The sequence below is a fragment of the Rhinolophus ferrumequinum genome, chromosome 9 (assembly GCF_004115265.2).
Source record: "Rhinolophus ferrumequinum isolate MPI-CBG mRhiFer1 chromosome 9, mRhiFer1_v1.p, whole genome shotgun sequence".
In the NCBI taxonomy this organism is placed as follows: domain Eukaryota; kingdom Metazoa; phylum Chordata; class Mammalia; order Chiroptera; family Rhinolophidae; genus Rhinolophus; species Rhinolophus ferrumequinum.
This window is the reverse complement of record NC_046292.1, coordinates 63,412,018-63,428,622: the sequence shown is the minus strand read 5'-3', so window position 1 is coordinate 63,428,622 and position 16,605 is coordinate 63,412,018. Positions and strand designations below refer to the sequence as shown.

Below are 16,605 nucleotides of genomic sequence, written 5' to 3'. Positions count from 1 at the left end.
TCCATCACATAGCTAGGATATTTTTCACTTATAGTTTTTAAATTTCCAGGAAGCATGTTTCTCTGCAGAAAAAAAGATTGCTTTTTCAGACATGCTGTAACATGACTCCAAAAATACTTGCCTTATAAATCCAGCTGAAATGAATTTGTTAACAACTTCTATTGAAATGGTATTTAACTTATAGTTCCACGATCCTTCGGGGACATAAAAAACATGAAGTTCCACCAACTGAATAAATTGAGAAGAACATCAGTTAAAATATTTTTAAAGTGAAAGAAACTCAACTGATTTTCTCTAAAATTTTAAGTTTAATAAACATAATTGAAGTAAACATGCAATACATGCATCCTTCTGAACAAACAAAAAAACGAAATGAAGAGACAAAAATTTGTCAAGTTGGCTAGTTGGCACTTGGAGTGGTTTCCCTTAGACATACTGTCATAGAGGTGGTCCCAGATTACCCTAACATCTCTGACAGACAGTGCTTTTTCTGTGGCTTGCAGTAAGAATACTAGACCACCAAGAGCAGTTTTCTTATTACCAACCTTTCCCCCTCTCCCAATCCCTACCTACTCAGTTCCATTTGGGTGACCTTGTGGATTCCTTACCCTTTTATGCATTGTCTCCCTAACACAGTTGTGATGATTGCTAGTTCTCAGCACCTGCAAAGTGTGCATACTGTGGTTTGGGGAATAGTTTTGTTTCTAAGAACCCTAGGAAGAACCTATTCCTGACCAGTGATGAAGAAATGAATGGTTCTTTTTAAATAGGGCATGTCTGTAAGCTTATTTTGTCTGTGCTTATATATGCTATCTTTTCTATTAATATTTTGTTATGACCTCAATTAGAATCCTTCTATTTAGAATACTTAGATTACTACAACAGAAAAAGAACAATTACAGAAATATAATCTTATTTTTTAATCTAATTAAGTTTGATATTCATGGCATATTACAAGTCAAAACGTTCAAATGATTATATTCTAAAATATTAAATATCTGTTAAAAAACTTTCAAATTTTGAAGTAAATATGACCTACAATAGTAGTAATTTTTATAGGAGATAAAAATGGCTCTTGACCTGGATGCTTTCCTCAAGTTGTTTTCATAGACAAAGTAAATTACTTCTATACTTTTGATGACAGAATATTAACCGATAATTTAAGATGTTTGTATAGCTCTGATAGTGAAGCATGCCATATGCTATATGGTATTTTGAACACCAGAGCGTTTATAAGAATATTCCCTAGCTATACCATATTATTAATAGCTAATATTATATTGTACTATTAATACCACATATTTAATAGCTACACTATTAAATACTTGTAAAACCATACAGAAATTGGCGGAAAAAAAGAAAAGCTCAGTTGGAGTTGGTTTAAATAGAAAATGGGGAGAAGATATGAAACAGTTGCATAGAATTGTGGAAGAGTGAATGAATGAGTGGAAGAGTCTGACTACATATCAGCAGAAGGCTCCACTTGAGATTCATGGTCATGAATTTAAAGTGAGAATAGTCCTTATGTTGGTATATTTTTTTCCAGCCATGTTCTGCTATAGGCATTAAGTGTAAAATAGGTGAAGAATTGGATTAACCAGGGTTTTTGTTTTGCCAAGGATACAATGAATTGAGAGAGGGGCAAAGAGTTGACAGTGTGAGAGAGTGATAAAGACTGTCCTATGGTATGTAAGTCAGCTATGGAGGGCATCATGAAGTGAGGAATGAAAAAAAAAGTGATAGGATCAATGGATTAGAGGTCCCAGATCAATCAGGGTACTTAGAGGAAGTGAGCTAGAGATATAAGAACAATAATCAGACAATGGAATACACGAAGTTGGGTGCAAAGGAAAGTTAATATCTAATATTTTATACAATCCATATTTTTTGCTTTATCAAATCTTTTCAAAAACAATAAGCAGGTTTTTCTTATATTTTAGTATAAAAATATTTTCTTACCTCTGATGAGGAAGGTCGACTTGGATTGAGGGACATATTCACCAGTGTCTGAATGGGGTAATTATCAGTTGGAAATTATGTGGGTTGTTTTTTTTTTTAAATCTTTCTTCATTTAAATAGTATAATGGTTGTAACAGATTTTTGACTTGTTTAAGATAGCATTCCACTAATTTCTGGTCCCTGATGCATTCAAAAAGTAGAAAAAAAAGACACACACACAAAAGGCTTTATAAGACTCAAAATGACAACATAGGAATATACACAATCTTATTATAATAATTCAAGTAGATATATTACTAGTAAATATGGCCAGTAATTGCAATGAAATGAATATACATTCTGTACAAATAAGTGGTAAATTATAATAAACTGAGACCAGGACATATTTTAAGCAATTCATCTTCTCTTGGCCAAAAATTAAGATAAAATATATACAAGTATAGTATTTTACATAAAGTAGAAAAATACTTTTGTAAATGAGAAGACTAAATTTATACAAATGGCTGTAGAATGATTAAAAACTCTTTTACCATATGCATTTCTTTCTGGGCTTGGGTACCTCAATAATAATGCGAACGATCATTCCAGATGAAAATGCCAGTCTTTTAGTATATCAGGTTATGCTTGTGTATTATTTCCTGGCATTTTCTTCAGAGGATTTATGGCAGTTTACAAGAATAGACAATAAAATGTAAGGTATATGTATAACAAAAATTGAAAAATAAGCTAAAAAGGAATTATCAAAGTTGGACAATCCTTAAGGATACACTATCATACCAAGAGCAGAGTAAAAGCTTTTTCAAGATATCAAAGCATTGCTCCAACTTGATTTTTATTAAAATGTGATTTAAATCCAACAAAACTTAAAAATCTTGTGATTTGATACTGTTTACAGCTCTGCGAAGTCCGACCAGAGACCACTAATTAATTGTTCTAACGGTATCAAAATTAAAAGATTATATCCTGGGACATACAACCTTTTAAATCGTGTAGTTTCACAAATTGCTTCCTATATAAATTTCTTACAATAATTAAAACTTAAAAAATGTGCTTTCTTATTTTAACCATCTCAAACACTATTTTAAATACATTAATATATTAAGAAAACATTTAGATCTTTCCATTTCTATATCTACCCAAGGCTCTTTCTGCCATTGTACTAATATTAGTGTCAATTATGAACCTAAACGAAGCACAACTCAGATACAGCTATGGTAATTTCCTTATTAGGTAAGAATTAGTGGTAATTATAATACAGTACATTAACTGTTATCCAAATTGGTATGCTAGAATTTTTAATTTCTGTGAAAGCATTTTAAAAAAACTTGATATTTTAATTGAGAACAAATTTTTAATTAAGCAAACTCAACACAGATCAATCAAGACCTGCTTCACTATTGTCTGCAGTAAACTGCCCTACTATGTTATCCCTTCTAAGGAATAGCAAAGAAGCCATTCTGAACTATAACTCCATTTGTCATTTCTGACTGGATCAAGACTGAAGACGAAACCTTGGCTGGTCAGAGACAAATAAAATAGCCTGGCATGAAAAGATGAGCCTTTAGGAATTAGAATTGGGAGAAGAACTCAAGAATCAAGTATGTAGTTAGTAGATACTGAAGCAAAAAGAATGTAGTAAGGGAAGTCATAAAGTATTATCATAGCAACGAAGCAAGCCCATGTTATGAGAAAGCTATAATTATTTGTAAACGAAGATAGAAAAAGAGACAAAGAATAGAGAGAACGACTAACTGGTAGTGAGAAGGAATCTTCAGAGATACATAGGTGATTCATGTTGATAGCTAAGCACTAGAGAGGAGTCAAAATACTTCCCTGTTGAAGTCCCTACATAGCCTTGCACCCCCTCTAAGTCTGGCCTATCAGTGCAATAGTTCTTATTTTCTGGATTTCAATGGGATGACTGTCTCCACTACTGCTCTTTGTTGATCTTGACAATAATCTCTTCATTGTTTGAGGAAACTTGAGTAAGTCTTTGCGATGGAAACCAAAAGAGGCTTCATTTAGTGCTAGAATTTGTAGTTTATCCTAACCAAATCACATTTCATGTACTAACTGCTAACATATAATCTTTGGTATTTTCAAATTCCTTATGTATTATTAATTACCTGGTGAACAAAATAACGGCAATATAAACAAAAGAAGATTGATAGCTTGATAGCCAAAAATAACAGGATTATAGAGTTCTAGTCTAATCTCTCATTTACTGCACAATTTTGCTTCAAGACTACATCAGGCCTCAGCAGGAGAGTTCAGAAATAGACTATCAAGTCCACCATGGGTTTGGGAGTAGTAAGTGTTGGTAGATATATCACCTATCTGCCTTCTCTGATCTACTCTCTACTTTAAAGAGAATCAGCTATCATGCTTTCTCTGCACTTTTCCAAAATGATTTTGGGAGTCAGTAGCAGAGCTGAAAATCAAGCTTAAGAATTTCTGTACACTGTTCAGCGCCTAGAAATAAGGATTCTAGTGGTTTTTATTTCCTGCTTGATTTGATCATAGGGCATACAAAGAGATGCTCAGTGGACTTAGAAAATTCTAAATAAATATGAAAATTTGAAACCTTGAATGGGCTATATTTAAACATACCAATATAGTAGAATCTCACACAAAGTAATTATATGGATTGGGATTCAAAGAAACAGGTTTCTAGTCCTGTATAAGACCATTCATTCACTCTTCAGTTTCTTAGTCTGTAAATGAAGTGGTTTGGACCTTTACAGCTCTAAAATTCTTGACATAATTCCTGATTCTTAAGTTACCAAGGCACGAGGTCTATCTGATCAGGATAAATTCAGTTTATATACATGTTTGTCTTGAGAGTTCTATCTAGTTCACAGATTAACCTGTAAATAAATAAATCGATTTAAAGGATCACTCCAGAACTCCTAAGCATTTTATAGTGCTTAGACTTGTAGGACCAATAGAGAAATGAAGTTTGTTTTCCATATAGATTCTAGTGTAGACAAAATGGCATATTTGTCTTGGTTTGGGATATTCTCAGGATATGTGGGGGCATTTTAGAGTGAGGTCTGGTCTCCCAGAGAATAGCAGAATAATACAGAATTAGACTCTCTGTTTGAAAAGGAATTATAGGCTATGTTTTTTATTCATATATACATACCTTCAAGGTCTTTTTAAAGGAAGTGTAATTTTCATAATCATAAAACAACAATAGAACATTTTAAAAAATTTTCTGTTCTGTTCAAAAATTACTTCTTAAGTTTTCAAAGAGATAGAGATACCTTCTCGCCCAGAATAAAACTTGATTTAAAATGCACATTACAATATTCCTCTTGGTAAATAGTATTTGAATGTCTGGTTAGGGAGAACTCAAAGTTTATATTTCAAAAACAAAAATAGAGTTCAAGATTGAAATGACTGGGCTTCAAATATATTTAGAGTTGAACATAGAAAACAAAACCTTGTCTCATTCTTCCTGATTATTAAGTACCAGTCAGTATGGTATCAGTAACACAAAATTAAAGCACAGTATGGGTTTATAAGAGGGAGAAAGAATACATGCCCCCCTTCTCCTTTTTTCCCTATGAAAGAATATAGCTTCTGAACTATGTACATGTCTAGCTATGAAACAAAGACTGCTCTTTCAGTTCTCCATGTTACTTCTGGGAAATTTTCCAAAAGGGGACAAAGCACAGTAATAAAATTATTTGTCATTTTTTTTGGACAGAATTGTAACTACTGAGATGAAGGGTAACGTAAGGTAACAGAAAAGGTAATAGAAAAAATGTAAAATTGTAAATGAACTGGTCTTTAATGGTACCTCCTCACATCCATAGCTGTTGAACAAATAAAGTACAGTCATGACAGTTTTACTGGATACCTTAAGTCTTTTTGTTGTTTCTTATAACCAAATTTCCTTATAGTTCTATACCCAACTAAGAAAACTAATTATTATTGCAATATATGGGCAGCTCCATGGAACACATATATTACCTACATCTAATGGTATAAAAATCAGGAGAGCTAAGTTCTAGTCTTGTCTCTGCCACAAAGTAACTGTACAATGGTGGGCAAGTCACCTATCTCCTGCAAATCTCAATTTGCTTAGAGACTACAGAGTAATATAAACTCACTCTTTGAAAAAGAAGTCAGAATTGTGAGCCTCCCCTTAAAAATATTCAGCTTTTAAATTACAAAGCAAGGAACTTGAAACAAAGTATTTTATGTATTCAAATACTGAATATAAACCTACTAAATGAAAGAACTTAGGGTACTAATCCAATAAGGTAAAGATCCCAGGTAAATTTAAATTCACTATATTAGGCTCACAAAACAAAAAAAATGCGACAGATTTCTTGGTTGTGTTTTCTTGTCATTCATTCTTAGTATAATGATTCTCTTGGTGTAAACAGTTTTTACAACAGGGCCTGTGTTTAACTATCTGAAATGCAAATTCGATGTCTGCAAAGTTGGTAAAGTCTGTTTTAAATCACTGTGGAAGGTCAAAGAACATGGCTTGTTTCGGAGATATTATTGATAGTTCACAAACTGTATTTACTGCTAATTCCCATGCAACTGAATTTCAAATGAACTCAATGTTTTTTATCCTCCTTCCTATCTTAAATTGAATCCTTTATTAGATGGACACTACAAAAACTAAGAACAGTATCTTAATTTGAGACAGCAATCCAAACTCTGTGGTTGGTCTCTGAAATAATTAAAAAAAAAACCAAAAAGCTTTTTCTGAGAATTTTTATGTCTATAACAATGAGCTTTACTCATTCCTTAACACTCTTCCTCACAGAAGAGGTGATTGAACTATGTACCCTGTTTCCCCAAAAATAAGACCTCACCAGACCATCAGCTCTAATGCGTCTTTTGGAGCAAAAATTAATATAAGACCTGGTATATTATATTATATTATATTACAGACCTGGTATTATTTTATTATATTATATTTAAGACCCGGTCTTATATTAAAATAAGACCGGGTCTTATATTAATTTTTGCTCCAAAAGACGCATTAAAGCTTATGGTCTGGCTAGGTCTTATTTTTGGGGAAACAGTATTTCCTGAAATCCCTTCTAGCACTACCATTTCACAGTTCTTACCTTCAAGTTTAGAGGCATACTCTACAACTACTAAAATGAACCATTCTTTCAGTAAAGATATTTTCCAAATCTGCAATGTATGAATGAGATTAGTCAACAAGTCACCAAAGGTGAAATAATTTAAAATACTGCTAGGGAGGAGGAAGAAGTGACATTTATTGAGATACTTGTCATATTCTTTAAGTATATAATTTCATTTCATTCTCAAAAACAACTACGGGAATTAAGTTTTATTATTTCATTTTGAAATGAGTAAACATAGGCTGAGCAAAGTTTAAGTGGCTTGCCCAGGGATACCAAGGGCAGATAGAGCCAGAATTCAAACCCTAGTTTGTCCGAGTCATTACATCCACTGTATGAGTTAAATACTGAAGTACACTGTACATTTTTGTGAAATGACTTAAATTGTTTAGTAAATAAATTAGGTTTGGTTGACATAGAGCAAATTATACATGGAACTTTTTACTATACAAAAATTTGTAATGTATTGATGAAATTGTTCATATTTATAGAAAATATATTCGTTAATGGACTATCCTAACAGAATAGGAAACATCTGTCCTAAATGCTGTGACTTAACACAAACGTTTCCATGGGTGAAACATACACTGACTGCGCCGATTTTGCTTTGTTAGATCTATTTCTCTAGAAAACCCCTTTGAAGATCAATTTCAAGCAGCGGTAGTGAGTTACAACTGAAATACAAAAGAGCAAACTCTCCCGAAACAAAACACAAAAAGACGTTTTATTTTTTTTAAACTAAAGTAAGCGTTAATCTCCCAAATTAAATGGATGACAGGTGTAATCTTCAGCCAGCACCTTAGCTTCTGCACAACCTCTTCCAGAAAACCAAAAGGTAAGGGCGACAGAAGCCAAACCTTGAGAAGATCGTCTTTTCTCCAGCGAACCAGCGCCCCTGCTCCACGCCGCCGGACTCTCTCGGGTCGGTTACACGGACCTCCGCGCCCTCTTTAGGCTTCGGGGCTCTAACCCTGAGGAAACGGGCTGCGGATGGGCCGCCCGTTGCACAAACTCGGGTCACTTAGAGACACGTCTCTATATGGGGATTGGGTGCCACTGACTCGCGCCTGAATCTCAGCCGCCAACCCCGTCAGGAAAACTGCAACCTCCGTGTCACCCCGCCACCAGGCCTTTCCTAAACTCCGTCTAGCGGCTGACTTTCCCTCACCGGTCCTCTACAGACTCCTTCCCGGGTCTTGGCGGGAAATGACAAGCTCCTTCCTTACCTCTCCCAAATCAGCTTCTCGGGAGAGGGAGGGAGGAGAGGCCGGGCGTCCCGTCGCGCTCGAGTCCGCGGCTGCCGCGCCCCCCGTGTGCTCCGCCCCTGCTTGCTCTCCTCCCCACTTCCCTCAGGCTCTTGCTCCCACCCGGGCGAGGAGCTAAACCAGCAAGCGGAGGACGGCACGCATGCGCATCGAGGGTGGAGCCACTGGGAAAAGAACCGGAAACTTAGCGACTAAGTTCCGAGCCCCGCCCCTCGCCTCGCTGCCCCGCCGTCTGGCCCCGCGGACCCAGGACCCACCGACCCAGAACCGACTAAGCTGCCAGGCTCTCGCGTGCGCCATGTCTGGTTCCTCCAGCGTCACCGCTATGAAGAAAGTTGTTCAACAGCTGCGGCTGGAAGCCGGGCTCAACCGCGTGAAGGTGAGCGGGGGCGGGCGGCCGAGGGGGAGGGGAAGGTATCCAACCGTCGAGCTGGCTGGGGCGGGCGGGACTCGCTTCCCCTGGGGAGGACGCGCGCTGGGCGGCCGCGACCCGGGAGCGGCCAACCTTAGAGACGTAGTGGCGCGGGTCGGCGTTGTGGTTCGGGGGGCCGGTTAGTGCTCCCTTCCGCCCCAGAACTTTCCAAAGCGGGCTGGTCCCTGGACTGAAGAGCGGCTTTCCGCATTCCGGCCCTCCTCCCTCGCTCCCTCCCTTCGCGGTGACTTCGCCGCTGGCCTAGCCACCGGCCGCGCGCGGTCCGCACCCTTCTGCCAGCCGCCCACTGTTTCTGGTCACTGGGTAGGGTTTTATCCGACTTTTGATTTAGAACATGCATATTTTCTCTCTTCGTGTCAGAACTTTTCAAACCCACTCCGTTTAGTAGATTATTTCCAGCTGCTCTCATCCACCGAACACATACTTGACAACGAATTCTTGCATAACTACGACTATAGGTTAAAGCAGCATGTTTGTTTTTGAAACGTCCTCGGTTTTTAGGTGCACAACCTCGAATAAATCGTTCATGTCATACCTGTTTGGCAGTTTGCCATGATCTGACCTTGGGGCTTTCTACCGGTCCGCATACCCGAGAAAGGGACTAGGGTGGACCAGTCTTTATTTTGGTGTCTGGTTAGTATTGACCTTGTCTTTGGTTATTTGGGGAAGAAGCTTTTGTGTGTGTTGATACGACAACCTCCCATTCAAGTGCTATTCCAAGTTTCTTGATTTTTGAAAAATCGTAAGTGAATTGACTTCTTTCTGGTGCAGGTCAGCTTACATGTTAAACACTTTTTATAATTAAAATAAGAAAACAGAATGTAAATCATGTACTCTGTTGAAAGGAGCAGCCAATTTTCAAGATGATGTCTGGACTCATCAGGCTAGTAGTCTTCAGTTCTCTGAAATGTTCTGTGGAGATGGTCTCCCACGTACCTACTTCCTTAAAGAGAAATGGGACCTGCCTTAGTTGTGTTCACCTCGGGAGGGAAATTCCCGTCAGTCTTGGTGTGGGTTTCCCCTGTCTTCTGACCTTTAAATGCTGTACACGCCATTGCTGTTTGAATCCTTTTGTCTAATCTCCAGATTGGTAACCTCATCTCAGTGGTTGATGGTCAGTCTTGGCTGGATTTAACTCTGAAATTTGAAATCATATATTGCTTTGCCAACCATTACACTGGCATTCAGGTGTGCCTTTACCATAGATTGGAGTGTCCCAGGAAAGAAAAAAATGCTGGTTGAAAGCAGTAAGTGTTAAGTAGGGGTACTTAGCTCTAGTCTCCAAGGAAAATGAGATGAAATCCTCCGACTAAAGTACTCGGAGGGCTTTATGAAAACCTTGGACCCTCCAATAACTGCCCAGCATGAGGCCTGCCTCTTACACTTAATTTTTCAGGCGGCTTCTGGTCGGGATTATTAAAGCCACCACAAACGACTTGGATTTAGTTCTGAATTTGGCTGTAGGGGGCGGGGCAGAGGGGCACATCCCACCTTGGGACTTGAAATGAGCTTTTCTTTAGATGAGTTGCAAAATGTAGTTAATTCGATTTCATTTTATGCATCTTTTTTAATCCATCTGTGGTAAACCATCTGTGGTAGATGCTTTTATGGGGGTGAAATTTTAGTTTTAATCTTGCACAAGTAAGTTTACTGTTTAAACAAGTTTGAGTATAGTTGATAGAAATTATCACAAATGCTTGACCAATTCTCCCATATGTACGGTGACAAACTTTATTGCCAACTCAGGACACTTTTGAGTGAAAGAGGACACTAATAATTATGCCAGGATTATAAGGTTTCAACCTCCTGGCTGGTGATTATTATTACAGTGCCTTACAGGCTAGCAGCTTAGTTTTAGAGCCTTTGTCTCTGTGTTTTTTCTCACTGCTTGGAATTCTGATGGTTACTTGGCTGGATTTCGTGTCATTGAGATCTCTTTAAATGTCATCTCCTCAGAGACACCTTCCTGTAGGTCACAATGTAACAAACCACTCTTTTTTTCTGCAGAGCACCTTGTCTGTCTTTTCCTCTGAATTGTCAGCTCCCTAACAGCAGGGACCTGGCTGCTCTTAAGTATTCTGAGTGCCTAGAAGTGTATTTGGCATATAGTGGTGCTTGAGAAGTTTGTGAAAGGGAGTTAAATTGGTGCTTCCTTATACTTTAGACAGAAAATTAACAGATATTTTATTTTTACTGCTGCTTAATAAGAATGAAATCAAGTCATAAGATTGTGAAAAATGATACCACCCATTCCCCTACTTGACCTCTATACCTTCTTTTTGGGGGGAGCAGAATGGACATTTGTCACAGTACTTGGTACCAGGTATGTTGAAACAACTTCTTTACACAGTTGCTAAATAAACCTATGGGAATCATTACCCTGGACTGTTGTAAAATAGATTCTGAGAACAGAATTTAGATTCCTGTCAGGATAATGGATCCTATTATCAGGTTAATGTCTGGGGTACAGCTGTAAATCTGCAGGATTTTTTGGTATAGAAAGAGTGTGTGGTGTTCTTACCTCCCTTTCAAAGGACATACCCAGTTGGACTGGATAACTGCCCTCACCCTCCTTGGTGATATTTAAAACTGAGAATAAATGATTATTTTTCCCATCTTCCTAAACCTCAATTCAAGACTTAGGATATTTTATTCATTTGGGGCATCTTTTAGCCATTCGTGTTCTACATCTGAACCATTCAGTTCATTGTTGTATCCTGCATCACCTGACCAGAATACATACAAATAGATGTTTAAGTGTTTACACTATTATAAACAAAATAGCTAAAAAGCCATATAAATTCCTTATCTCCTATTTGTGTTGCATTGCATACACATACGAAAATTACTGCATCACATTTAAGGCAAATAATACAATTCCTTAAAGGCTGCTCAGTGAAGTTGTTAAATTTAACTGGTTTGCTGTCAGCCTTTCAGTCACATGACACTTAGCAGAAGGCTGTCACTGTCCAGCTTGTAACATTAAACAGCTGATGGTACATACCAAAACAATGACCTGAATGGTTCAGGCTTAGAACATTATGTTCATTAACAGTAGCATTTTTCCAGTAGTACTGCTTTCAAGACAAAGGAATAGTTTACTAAAATTCTAACACTTTTTGCTTGACCTCTAATGTCCTGTTTACTTTTAGTAAACAAGATGTTGCCTACCCTCAAGGTTGCACTTGAACAGCCTATTAATAAACTAGCAAGATGTGCAGTACTTGACAGATAAGTGGAATGGTACTGTTTGCACAGAATCATCTGATGCTTTTAGTAAGAAAACAAATTAGTCTTATTTACATGTAATTTTAAGAGCTCAGTTATATGACTGTTGACCCTCAATTAGTATGTATGTTCCTTTGAATTAAGAGAAGTGTTTATTGCAGGTATTTTGAGAGATTTGAGAAAACCTTCCTTAAAATATTCTCACCAGGTCCTATCTCCCCCTCCCCTTTGTTATTTATAGGTTTCCCAGGCAGCTGCAGATTTGAAACAATTCTGTCTGCAGAATGCTCAACATGACCCCCTGCTGACTGGAGTATCTTCAAGTACAAATCCCTTCAGACCCCAGAAAGTCTGTTCCTTTTTGTAGTGAAACTAATCTTTGGAGGTAAGTTTCTTTAGATTAAAACAATAAACCCCACATAGCAGAATTAACTAGTCAAGTGTTTTACTTTGTAGCACTTAAAAGTTGACAAAGATCATCCCATGTACTTTTGTTTGGCACTTAGAGTATCCAGTCTTTTTGTTTTGTGAAAGTGAGGATTGATGAAATTCACTGATTTGGTAGTCATGAAGGCTAATTGTTTCTGTTTTATCATAAAGAGGTTTAAATAGAGGATTTAATAACCATAAAGAAGATATAGAATTACTGGAAAATTCTACTGCTGTGACAAGCATGGCATTTTTTTTATAGCATTGGCCTAATGGTGTATTTTCGGGTCCCTAAATACTAGTTTAATAATTGTGTGCCTGACACATATTTAGACAGTTTTTAAAAATCTGCAGTGTTTAAGAAGATGACTTTTAAAGTCCTACCAATTGATTTAGATTAATTCTGATGTTATTGTTCTAATAGAACCCAGCTATAGGGCAGCATAGCAAAGACTTAGGAGTTGTGAATGGAAGAGAAAATGAGATAGTTGAATAAACTGACTTGTATATTTTAATCTGCACCCTCCAAATCAAATGTCAGTGTGTGCAAAAACATGTTAGCCCAAAAGAGATGTTACCAGAAACATGCTGTGTATATAATTTAAAATGAAGTCCAATGATGCTACCTTTAAAAAATCCGTCGTGCTGTAGTCACAGTGCATACTCACTAGTTTTGACCTGAGACGCAACCTTAAACAGTGCTTAAAAAAACAACAAAACAAATAAAAAAGCCCTCTGTATGGCACACACCCTTTACAAACATTCTAACTCTTCAAAGTCCAGGAAGCTGCTTCCTAAAATACCATGTTACATAGTGTGCCCTCCCTAATTAAGCCTTGTAGATTTGGGAGTGTCCAGGAAATCTGTATGTTTCCAGTAAATACAATGATTGGTTAAGACTTTTGAAATACTAGGGGGAGAAAAAAGACCCTTTAACAGGTTTCCCATAAAGAAGTAATTCTTTTTAACAGTCTATCTCATATTTAATAGTTCCTTGTTTCTAGCAATATTAATACTTCATGGCAGCTTTTGGCAATTTTATATTTTTATGGCTTATTAAAGATCTTTTTTAAACCCATGTTCTAGTTGTAGTCACTTTACAAAATGGTTTTTCATTTGATATAAAATACTGATAAGAAGCTTGGCTTCTTAACTGGCTGTTAATAGGAGTCTACTGATAAGTGTTTAAATGATTTGCTCAGCGTAATGATTTGCTCAGCGTAATGACTGTAATAACCACCCAGATTTTGAAATAAAATAGTGGCTATTAATCCTGGCAGTATAATAAAACAGCTTTGTGGATATTAAGATTTGAAGCTAGGAAAGTATTTTGATGTAGAAGCATTTCTTCTCCAATTTCAGTGTATCTACAAATCACTGTTAAAAATCTAATTTAGAATGTCTGGAGTAAGGCCCTATGATCTGCATTTCTTACAAGCTCTCAGGTTATACTGACTGACCCTGGTGGTCCTAGGCCCACCATGAGTGGCATGGATGCAGAGAACCTACATTTGAGTCTTTTAAATTCATAGCTTTTAAAAACATACGATTTATCACTTTAAAAAAAAAAGCATAGGTAATTCAGCAATAGCTAGTACAAGGAAAATAGAAATTGCCATGATCGGCATACCTAAAAATAACTATTGTTGGCAGATGTTTCCTTTTAAGAGAGAAACTTTTTTTTAAAATGAGCATCATAGTAGTAGTTTTTCACTCTGCACAATGAATTTTCTTATTTCATTGAATATTTGTAAATGAGATGTTCACTGGTTGTACTGGAACTTACTTACACTTCATCGAATATGGAAGTCTCCAAATTTGACGATACACTGAAGTGAGTATCTTGGTACCTATATGTATACTTTATTTAAGCTACACTTCCAGAAGTAAAATTACTCAAGAATGACATTTAAAATTTCATAACACTAGTCTTAAACTTTGCTCTTTTACCTGGAGTTTGAAAGTGCTTTTTTGCTGAGCCCTGGCCAAACAGACCTCAGCCTAATTGCTATTTTCTGCCTATCTTGTGTTTTGTAATTTGCACTGATTCAAATTTGTTGAGATTAAATATTTTTTTCCTACCATTGATTTATGCCTCTTGAACATTTTCGTTCATTTTCAAATAAGTATCAAGATGAACCCTGTATCTACCATCCTGAATTAAATGCTGTACCTTAATTTTTAAAAATAAAGATACTTTTTCTACCTTTCCACATAGGTAATTTACTCTGAAGTTGGTATCCTCGTTTTTACTTTTCACAACATATATTTATTTTTTTTTGTAGTTTTAAAACAATTTTATATTTATTTTTTAAATTTTTTTTCAATTTCACTGGAGAAGACTGTGTTTCTCCAGGGCCCATGAGCTCCAAGACATTGTCCTTCAATCTAGTTGTGGAGGGTGCAGCTCAGCTCCAAGTCCAGTTGCTGTTTGTTTTTAATCTTAGTTGCAGGGGGCGCAGCCCACCATCCCATGTGGGAATTGAACCTGCAACCATGTTGTTGAAAGCTTGTGATCTAACCAATTGAGCCATCCAACGCCCCCAAAACATAACTCATTTTTTTTAAAGGCATAACTATTGCATTACTTTTGAGAGATTTATGTTGATTCATGTAGATTTAATCATTTTAATAGTTGTATAGTATTCCATCATGTATAATAAACCTTACGTATCCATTCGCCTGTTGAGTTCCATTTAGGCTATTTCCAGTTCTTTCTTTGCTGTTAACACTATTATAGTCAATATCCTATACACATTTCTTTTTGTGTATAGGTTTGTATAGGTAAATTAGAAGTAAATAGGTAAATAGTAGTGTTTGTATAGGTTTGCATCTTCTATCTTAATAGATATTGCCAAACTATTCTCTGAAATACTCCTGCTCATTTTCTAGAGGTGTTCAGATTTTTCTGAACTTAAAGAGATTTTTATATTAACCGTTTTATTAAGATACAGAGCGTATTTTGGCAATGGTATTGGCAAGTTAATCTTTAAATCTATTTATAAACCATGAATGATATATATACTTCAGACTGATTGTGAAAAAGAAGAGAAAGTTACATTTTACACTATAGTCATTTTCCATCCTCTTTTTCATTTTTTCGTAGAAATGCTGTGATGTCTTTTTTAAATAGGTTTAGCTTAATTGAAAGTACTTTATAAACTGACATTCAGATGAATGCCTTGACAGTACAAGATTTACTGCTACTCAGAAAAAACTACTGTTCTTTGACATTACCCTAATTCCCTTTATTTTTCCATTTCAGGTTTTCTAAACCACTTTTCATGAATCAGTGAATATTCACCGGAGAGCTAAATCTGATGCCTGTACAAAAAGCTTCTGCCTATAACATGTGCCATACTATATACAAACTTCTGCTTTTGTCAGTCCTTAACATCTACCTCTCTGAATTTTCATGAATTTCTATTTCATAAGGGAAATTATTTTATATACACTGGTAGCAGCATACAATAAAATACTTAGTATTAAGTGGATTTTTTTTGCTTAATTATTGGTATTAAATACACTATTTGTTTTGAACACCTAAGATAAACGGCAATTTTCCCATTGTCGTATGGGTTAAACTTTTTAGTGTTTGTTCTACCAACTCTTCTCACACAACTTTATGCCATACACTTGCAAGACTACTAGAGAAATAAAGGTGAGGTGCCAACTTTCATTCTCTTAAGGGTCAGGAGGAGGCTATTAGTTTCTGTTCATGAGTTATTTATAGGGTTAACTTTGTTTTAATAAATATTTATGATAAACTCCTTTGCAGGGGTATTACCATTACACTTTAAAGTTACTTCGTAACAGATGACTCTCCTAATAAAGATAGTAGAGAAAAGACTAGATGTAAGAATTGAATTAAAAGACTTAAGAATAACTTCAGAGCTTGAGACAATTCCTGAATGGAATATATAGTACAATGTAATGAGGTACACACACAGGAGCCAGGGGAAAAAACACTGAAGATTAGCTTCTATAATCTACAACTTTACTTTAAGTTCTTGGTAAACTATTTTACTTTAAAATCGTCACCCTTCTGAAAGGCCTAAGGGAATGTTAAAACATCCCAGAAACTTGTCCTCCAACAATCATTCAGGAAATGGAGTTAAAAACTATGTGCCAGATCCAAGATTAGTATGGTAGAAAACGAGTGGGTTGGTTCCAC

The 16,605-nt window shown here is 36.3% G+C and overlaps 2 protein-coding genes across 2 annotated transcripts in view; one reads left to right on the top strand and one right to left on the bottom strand.

The window, feature by feature from the left end:
• The window catches only part of SPATA1 (spermatogenesis associated 1), a 31,835-nt gene extending 23,386 nt beyond the window's left edge, over positions 1 to 8,449 (bottom strand). The window contains 3 exon segments of the mRNA XM_033113261.1: positions 122 to 228; positions 1,960 to 2,139; positions 7,934 to 8,449. Coding sequence (XP_032969152.1) covers positions 122 to 228; positions 1,960 to 1,995 — 143 coding nt within the window. The 5' untranslated portion in view covers positions 1,996 to 2,139; positions 7,934 to 8,449.
• Positions 8,450 to 8,497: 48 nt separating this feature from the next.
• On the top strand, positions 8,498 to 15,925 carry GNG5 (G protein subunit gamma 5). Its single transcript, XM_033113265.1, has 3 exons — positions 8,498 to 8,720; positions 12,244 to 12,387; positions 15,697 to 15,925. Exons 1-2 carry the CDS (start codon positions 8,640 to 8,642, stop codon positions 12,367 to 12,369), a joined length of 207 nt encoding a protein of 68 aa, XP_032969156.1. The 5' UTR covers positions 8,498 to 8,639; the 3' UTR covers positions 12,370 to 12,387; positions 15,697 to 15,925.
• Positions 15,926 to 16,605: the final 680 nt, after the last annotated feature.

What these genes read in the sequence shown, in the direction of transcription:
- GNG5 (XM_033113265.1), top strand. Translation starts at nt 8,640, where the DNA reads ATGTCTGGTTCCTCCAGCGTCACCGCTATGAAGAAAGTTGTTCAACAG. An exon ending in CCGGGCTCAACCGCGTGAAG is followed by an intron (nt 8,721 to 12,243) that starts GTGAGCGGGGGC and finishes TGTTATTTATAG; the next exon opens with GTTTCCCAGGCAGCTGCAGA.